At 39.1% G+C, this 8,977-nt stretch overlaps 1 protein-coding gene across 1 annotated transcript in view; it reads right to left on the bottom strand.

Moving 5' to 3' along the window:
* Positions 1–6,538: 6,538 nt before the first annotated feature.
* The window catches only part of PEX7 (peroxisomal biogenesis factor 7), a gene marked incomplete at its 5' end in the record, with an annotated part of 66,474 nt that continues 64,035 nt past the window's right edge, over positions 6,539–8,977 (bottom strand). The window contains one exon of the mRNA XM_014533923.1: positions 6,539–7,020. Coding sequence (XP_014389409.1) covers positions 6,952–7,020 — 69 coding nt within the window. The remainder of the gene's footprint in view (positions 7,021–8,977) is intronic.

Below are 8,977 nucleotides of genomic sequence, written 5' to 3'. Positions count from 1 at the left end.
GAGCTGAGACTAGGTGTGAGCTTCCCGTGGGTCCCTGGCCCCACTGCAGCCTGCGGGCCGTGGCGAGCCGCTTTGGGCGAGCAGGACAACCCCTATCTCCTATCTCCCGCTCCAAGGCACCTCCGTGTCCCGCAGGACTTCCCACTCGGCTAAGAGAAAAAGAAAACTCTTACGTTCTGAAGCGCTAGACTTTTGTGACCCTTTTATCTGAACTTCCGTCCCTGGAAAGAAACGCCCGGACCCCGTCATTCGCTCAGAGGAGGTCACGGTTAAGAGCCAGGCACAGTTTAGTTTTCGCGCTCCTTGGACACGGTCAGGGTTTGGGTGCCAGGGAGAGAGCTCGAGATGCGCTCCACCTCTCCTTTCGTTCTTTCCTCTGATCCAGCCACACCACCCGCCCCTCCCTCCCCCTGGCCCCCCGCAGCCGCATCCCAAACTCCTAACATTTAAATCCATTTCTCTGGTGGTTCTTTTTTGTCCTCCATATTCCCACCTTTGTGCCGAACACGACTCTTCCAGCCCAGATGGAAACCGCAGATTACCACCGCAGCAGAAAAAAGAAGTTACATCTGGGATTGGCAGCATCCCTGGTCCAGCTTTGCATGTGCTGGGAGCTCACTTTGGTGAGAGAACTGGCTCTCAAACCAACCTCCAGCGCCCCGTGCTGAGCGCCTTGTAGGGAACCTCCGGGCCTCGCACAGGTGGGCACTCAAGAAAGTGTTTGCGGATGACCCACTACTCTGCCAACTTTCCAGGAATAACACTGGAAAGCATTATAGGGAACCCCGTGCTCCCGGTGCCTAGGGAACTCTTGGTTTTTGTTGTTAACAGCTCTGGTTACATGGCTATTTCAAGGACTCTGCTTTTTTTTTTTTTAAGTGATAACTGTTCCTTCTTTAGGAAATAATGAAGTCTGAAGCAACAGTTCAAATTATGTGTGTGTGTAAGCATATATCCAAAGTTCACTCAGAAAAGAAAAAAAACTGAAAATTAACTTTTAAAGCCAACAGCAAATAACAGATCTCTGCTTTTGGGGACCATTGCAATTAAAGGATGGTTGCTTTAAGTCATCTTAAGTGAACACAATAAAGAATTGTCTGCACAGACCTAGTTTTGGAATGATTCATTTCTGCCAGCAATTATAACTGCTTCCATTTGTGATACAAACATTAGGTAAAAGATTTGGGGCTGATTCAGCTCTCTTACCCTTCTCATTTAGGCAAGAATATTTAGCTGAATATTTGAAACCTACACTGGCATGAAACAGAGCACATTTTCTCTATTGCATATAATTCTTTTCCATCAGGGCTCTCATTTTAAAAAATTAACACCATCTCCCACACCAGTTACTAGATAGGATCCCAAAGAAAAAATGAAATAAGAATACTGTGTTTAGCAAGATAATTGAACAAGAATGGGGATCTGAAGGTCAAAAAGCTATCAAGGTAGCAAGGGTCTAGATTCAAGCTCTATTATCTTTGGAGCTACTCAATAAATACTGGTGGCATGACATACACTCATTCAACAAACATACAGAGCAAGTATGTTGTGCTTTGCAGTGTTAGCTACAGAGGATTCAAAGATGAGCACTCATCCTAGTCCTTAAGATTCACAGGTGGAGGTGAGGCAGCACAAAGAGGCTCATGCCACAGTGGGGTCTTGTGGCAGAAACAGGAGAGCACTGAGGAGGGCAATACAATCAGCTTCACAGGGGTGTCAGTAAGGCTCCCTGCAGAAGGAAACAGGGTCTTATTTCATTCTTTTCAGTAAGAAAATAACACATGCTCTTTAGAGCGTATAAAAGGAAAACAAACTTTATAAATAAGTGAACATGCTTTTTTTCTTTTTTTTTTTTATGAACATGCTATTTTCAATATTCCCCACCCCAACCCCATACCAACCCCACTACACAGAGCTGGCTAATGTTACGAGTTTGGTATGAGCCATTCAATTTTTTCTTGTATATATATATTTACACATACATAAATCCCCTTTAAAAATAAAATTAAAGTACAATACACATTTGTGTATAATTTGCTATTTTTTAAAAAATATATTTTATTGATATTTTACAGAGAGGAAGGGAGAGGAATAGAGAGTTAGAAACATCAATGAGAGAGAAACATAGATCAGCTGCCTCCTGCACACCCCCTACTGGGGATGTGCCCGCAACCAAGCTACATGCCCTTGACTGGAATCGAACCTGGGACCCTTCAGTCCGCAGGCCGTCGCTCTATCCACTGAGCCAAACCGGTTAGGGCAATTTTTTTTTTGCTATTTTTTAAAAGCAGAGTGTGGTAACCAGCCTCCAAGATAATCCCCAAAGATCTCCTGCTTCCTGTTATTCACATCCTTGGTTAACCCCTTGCACATTGTACCAGGGTTGGTCTGTGTAACAACAGAATACAGCAGAAGTGATGGTGTCACTCCTGAGATTAGGTTACAAAGAACTGAGGCATCCATCTTGGACTTTTTTTTTTTTTTTCTTGTATCACTCATTCTGGGAGAAGCCAGATGCCATGTTGCAGGAACACTCAGCCAATGGGGTGCCACAGGGTAAGTTTTTGAGGCCTGCTGATGACCATGTGAGTGACTCTGGAAGCTGATCCTTTAGCCCCAGTTGAACTTCAGATGTCTGTAGACCCAGGTGACAGCTTATCTGCAATGTCATGAGAAAACCTTAGCCAGAACAACTCGGCTAAGCCGCTACTGGATTCCCGACCAATAGAAACTGTAAGATAAAGAAATGTTTAAGGGGCTAAATTTTGGAATGATTTATTACACAGAAATAGGTAACTATATACATATCAATAGAAATGTATTTTTCCATGTCAGGCCACATAGTTCTACCTTATACTTTTAAATGACTGCTCTATAGTATAACCTTTCTTCTGTAGACAGGGATCTAGGTTTTACCAAACAAAGATGTAGTGAATATCTTTGGAAATTTGTACTTAAGTACTTCTGTAATTATTTGTAGGGGTAGAGTGGGGAATGAGAGGAGGAAGGAAGGGCAGCAGAGGCAGGGAATCCTAAAAATGGAACTGTTGGGTCAACTGGTAATTTATATATCACATTGCCTTGCCAACAGGTATATAACAGTGCTTTTACTTTAACCACTATTGAATATTATCAATATTTTACATTTGCCAAACTGATAAAATGGGATTTTAATTTGCATTTCTTTGTCAGCAGTAAGAAAAAGTCTGAATATCTTTTTGAAGTGTATTAGACATTATCATTTCTACATCTGTGAATCGTTTGTTGATAAAAGTGGACAAACTTCTTAGTAACTGTGAAGAGCGCTTTATCAATTCTACATAACCATTAGATATACTGCAACTATATCCTTCCAATACGTCTTCTGTCTTTAAGCTTTGCTAATGATGTATTGAATATTTTAATTTTTGTATGTTGTCAATCTTTTTCTTTAGTCATTTCACATGACTTTCAAATAATGGCTAAGAATTTGCCAAGCCAAGAACAAGACAATCCAAGCACATGGACTGCCTTGAGCAAAGAGAGAAATGAAAACCTGCATATTTACACGAGGAGTTTGTGAGCATGCTGGAGTTGCTGAAGCACAAAGTGTGTGACAATGTGGAGAGAAGCAATGCTGCAGAGAGGGGCAGGGGCTGGCCCTGAAGGACCTTAACTGTCTGCTTAGTGAGCTTGAACTTTTTCTTGTAGGCAATCCGGTAAGCAGAGAACAGTTTGACACTGAAATTTGGGCAATCAGATTGCATTTTAGATCAGTCTCTGGCAGCTCTGTTGAAGAGGACTCTGAGGGGACAGACCGAGAAACAGATGCATCACTTAGGAAACTGCTTCGATCGCCTAGAGAAGAGCTAATGATGGCCTGAACTGGGGCAGTGGTGGTTGAATGGTGGGGAAGAGACAGAATGGAGAAGTATTCAGGGGGCTAAAGGGACAGGACTTAGTGACCTATTTGATGTGTCTTGAGGTGGAGAAGTGGGAAAAAGGGAAGGAACAAAGATGGTATTTAGGTCTGTAGCTTGAGCACCCAGGTGGACAGTGTTGGCAAAAGCAAAAGCAGGAAATGTGCAGGAAAAGCTGGTTCAGAGAGCAAGATGAGTTTGGTTGGAAGAACATGAGTGCAAAGGTTGTGGGAGGCCCAGGTGGGGAAGGCAGGAGATATAGATTTGGAAGTACCCAGTAATATATGGAAGTAAAAAACACTTACGTAGATTATTTCATTCAAAAAGAGTCCTGTTAAGTAAGAAATGAATGAGTTAAAAAACACTTACGTAGATTATTTCATTCAAAAAGAGGCCTGTTAAGTAAGAAATGAATGAGTTCATTTTTGGGAGAGCCAAGTCATACCTAAGTTATGCAGTTTTAAAATGCCGAAGCAGGTGACAGACCTTGGGAGAGTCATTCCAGACCCAGGGTCAGCTTCTTAGCTCTTTAGTCTTGGAAACTCAACACTGTCAGTTCTCTCAGGAATGATCAGAATCAAGTCACCAGAGGTCCACATCTTTACTGCTTCTCAGTGGGCCGATTTCTGCTATTCTGGGGAAAAGGAGGCCATGTGGTAGAACCATAGGTTTGGATCCAGTTATAGCAGATTTCAAATTCCAGCTCCACCTTTCCTGGGTATTATGACCCCCGAGAGCCATCATTTCCTTGTCTGGAAAACTGGCAGGGCTTCCTTGCAGGGATGTTAGGAAGATGAAAAGGGGTAACATACAGAAAGCATCTCACGTAGTGCCCAGATCACAGAAATGCTCAGGGACCGGTGTTCCCTTTCCCTGCACTCGCTCTGTGGTGCTGTGCTGTCACTGCGGGTGCAGGAGCAGCTTGGGGAGGCAGACAGGGTGAAAGCTAAGAGCTCAGTAGCCAGAAAACAAATGCCTTTTCCCAGCCTGGAGGGAATGACTCTTGTCCTCTTAAAATTCAGAGGCTGCTTGGCTTGTGGACTACCAAGAATTCAAAAATCTTGCCCATTCTCTTTTCAGAGAGAATCCAAGCTCCTTTCCTTCTAGTCTTCCAATCTAGTTTTTCCAATCCCATCTCTAGGGAACCCACTGGGCAATGTTCACTCACACTCGTTTATGTGGAGAGTCTCCAAGAACCTGAGGTAAGTATTATGAAGTTAGTATTCTAAACATCTCTGACATCCCCAATATAGAGGGGGAAAATAAATATTTAGAAAGATGTTAGTTTCTAAATCACAAATATTTGTCTCAAAAGATACACGGTAGATTATTTTAATCAAAGTCTCTTGTATAAGGAAAATAAGTAATTTCAATTAATTATAAGTATGATCTGGGTTAGGCATTTGTACAGGTCTATTATAAATTCTGCTGACACAGAGCACACCCACAGTGAACCTGCTTTTATTGAACTGCACTTGGTGTGATGCCATTAGTTCCTGTAGAGGGAAGCAACAAGAAACAGCTCTATGAATCTCATCGTCGTGACAGCTCTAAGGATGTTTGCGCTCCTTGTTCCTTACCATATATTCATGTTAAGCAGTGTCCTCTTTATGGGGCTTCTCGAAAACAATTAGTATTGATTTGTCTAAGCACGAAAAAGAGCTGTACTTTCCCTGAGTCCTTTCATTCCGGATATTGAGCACCGTCTATGTGCTAGGCATGATGCTAGGCCAAGCCCAGGACTAGGACAAAGTTCTTGCCCTCAGGCCTTGGGTACTGAACTGTGTATTTGACCAGGCTTCCCATTTATGCTGCCAGTTGCAACTTTCTAGGACTCTGAGACATATATTTTCAAGCCCTACTCCTGGCTCTACTTTGTCTCCTTTTGTTCTATTTTTGATATTATCTCATTTCTTCCTTTACTTTGTAAGCTGTCTTAACTTTTTTCTGGAATAAGTAAAGAAAGATATGTAAATTAGACAATATACATATATTTTAACTTATTCTGATTACTACAACTGTATTTTGCTCTTTAAAAATTCTAAAAGCTTGTTAAAAACTTAATAACAATTTTTGCCATTTATAACACATTTTTTAAATTTTATATAAAAATATAAGTGTTACGCAAAGTTGTTTGTTTTACTACTTTTTCCTTTTTAACCTACTTTTTTTTTACAGGTCATCAACACTTAGAGATTTTTCAAGGACACTTAGGGAGGTAGTGAGGAAGGTTTATAGCATTATTTAGGGTTTGTTTCCAGGGTAATTGCTTGAAACCATAGTAGGATCTAAGACTTCTTGCCCAGTAACAAGTTTTTTTTTTCTTTTTTAAACATTTGATAGTAGAGAAGTAGGAAGAGAAATATAGGATCATGGATACAATATCTAAAAAGATTTGCAGAACTGTAAAAAAAGAAAAGCTCAATTCACAGCATTCCATATTCTTAAAGCATGGAAACAGTCCTTGAGAGAACCATTCGGTCTGTTTGTCAAGCACATGGTAGACGCACAATAAATAACTGCTAAAAAAATTAAATCTGTATTAGAGCCCTGCTACTAAAGCAAAGATATAGCTACCTTATATATAGCATTGCATTCATATGTACACTATATTAGAAAAGGCAATCTTGTTGGGAATGTCATAAAATGATAAGTGATCAAGAGATGCAATTTATTTTTATCAACAGCAGTGATTATATTTCACATCAAAAATGACAAATTAAAAATAAAATATATCCCTACCTATATAACCTATATGAATCAAATTTTCATCCATTTTATAACACAGAGTTTACATTTTAACAGATACCGTAAGATATACCATAACATCAATTATTCCTTAGAATTTTAAGAAATATGGCTTATGTGTCAGGCTTAAAGGGTGAGCCAAAGTCTGTATCAGCTGCTTCTAAACTGATTCAGGGTAAGTTTTTAACATTTGAAATCTGAATAGCATATAAAAGCATAATGACTATGTTATCAATAGTTAATTTATTTCCTGGTAAGTAGTTCTTCAGCCAATGTTCTTTGTTTCTGACCAGAGTAGTGTGTCTCAAGCAGGCACAGTAAGACAAATAGGATCGTATATCTTTATCGTTTCATCCCAAGCACAGTCAGCCACCTAGAAAACAAGAAAGTAAGAGGAAACATAATTTACAGAAATTCAAAACTGATAGCAAAAGCCTAAGTCATTTAGAAAGTAGCAGATCATCCACAAGTAAACATATCTTTAAATAGCAAGAACACGCAGTATCTTTTTGATCAAAGGTCTATTTTACCTTTCTAAGACACACTCAGGGATTGTTTCCAATGGACTAAAGTTGCCTATAAGGATTTTCCCCTCCCCCACCCAGAGCTACGTAATTCCCTGTACCTCCTGAGATAAATGTTGGAAAGATGTACTCTTCAACTGTGAACAAAGGCACTGTGCTAGGTTTTGTGGGAATGGAATGGAGATAAAGCACAGCCCTGGACTTCAAAGAATAGCTCGTTCAAGACTGAAAGTGATAAATGCTCTAACAGAGATTTTCCTAGGAGGAACTATTTGAATCCAACTGTGAAGTCAGAAGACTTCACAAATGCCTGGGCATTCACACTGGCCCTCTTTTGGGGCAGATCTAAGACATAAGGACATTCAAGTCTAAAAAGCCATATTAAAACATGAAGGGAAGACAGTCCATGGTACCCAGGAACTGTGTGTTAAAAACTTGGTGAATGTAATAATGTCTCAGGGTATAAGATTAATATATAAAATCAATTGTATTTCTATATACTAGCAGAAAAAAGTTAAAAATAAATTTAAAAATCTATGTAAAATAGCACCAAATAACAAAATACTTAATAACACATTTAACAAAAGACATGCAAATTCTCCACACTAAAAACTAAAACATTGCTGAAATTTTAAAAGGCCTAAATAAATGGGGAAATATATATATATATATATACACACACACACACACACACACACACACACACCATATTCATGGGTTCAATATTATTAAGAACTTAATTCTCCCCCAAAGTAATTTATAATTCATAATCCTAGCAGCCTTTTTAATAAAAATGAACAAGGTGATTTTTAAAGTTATGTAGAAATGCAGAGGACTTAGAATAGCCTGAAGAATCTTGAAAAATAACAAGAAAGTTGTACTTATACTACCTATCTCAAGACTTACTAAAGTAATCAAGACAGTGCAACATTGATATAAGGATATATAAGTAGATTAAAGGAACAGAACAGAATTCAGGAATAAACCCTACACTTGGCCAACTGCTTTTCAATAAATGTATCAAAATGTACCAATTCAACAAATGGTGCTAGAATTAGAGATCCATATGGAAAAAAAATGAACCTCAACTCCAACTTTATACCATAAATAAAAATTAATTTGAGGTGGATGGACCATAGTCCTAGATATAGAAAATAAAGGTGCAAAGCTTATAGAAGAAAACATAGAAGAATATATTCTCAATCTGAAAGTATGTTAAGCTTTCTTAGACAGGATACAGAAAGCTATAACCAAAAATTTTGATAACTTAGATTCAATCAAAAGTAAATCTTTCACAGCAAAGGAAACCATCAACAAAACAACAAGAAAGCCCACTGCATGGAAGAACATATTTGCAAATGTTATCACCGATAAGGGTTTAATTTCCAACATTTACAGGGAACTCATACAACTTAACAAAAGGAAGATAAAACAACCCAATTAAAAATGGGCAACAGACCTAAATAGATACTTTTCGAAAGAAGACAGAAGAAAGGCCCAAAAGACATATGAAAACATGTTCAAAGTCACTAATCATCCAAGAGATGCAAATCAAAACAACAATGCGGTACCATCTCACACCTGTCAGAATGGCTATCATCAACAAATCAACAAATGACAAGTGCTGGCGAGGATGTGGAGAAAAAGGAACCCTCGTGCACTGCTGGTGGGAATGCAAACTGGTGCAGCCACTGTGAAGAACAGTATGGAGTTTCCTCAAAAAACTAAAAATGGAACTCCCATTTGACCTAGTGATCCCACTTCTAGGAATATATCCCAAGAAACTAGAAACACCAATCAGAAAGG

The sequence above is a fragment of the Myotis brandtii genome, unplaced genomic scaffold (assembly GCF_000412655.1).
Source record: "Myotis brandtii unplaced genomic scaffold, ASM41265v1 scaffold123, whole genome shotgun sequence".
Taxonomy (NCBI): domain Eukaryota; kingdom Metazoa; phylum Chordata; class Mammalia; order Chiroptera; family Vespertilionidae; genus Myotis; species Myotis brandtii.
The sequence above is the reverse complement of the archived record's forward strand: the minus strand, read 5'-3'. Positions and strand labels throughout refer to the sequence as shown.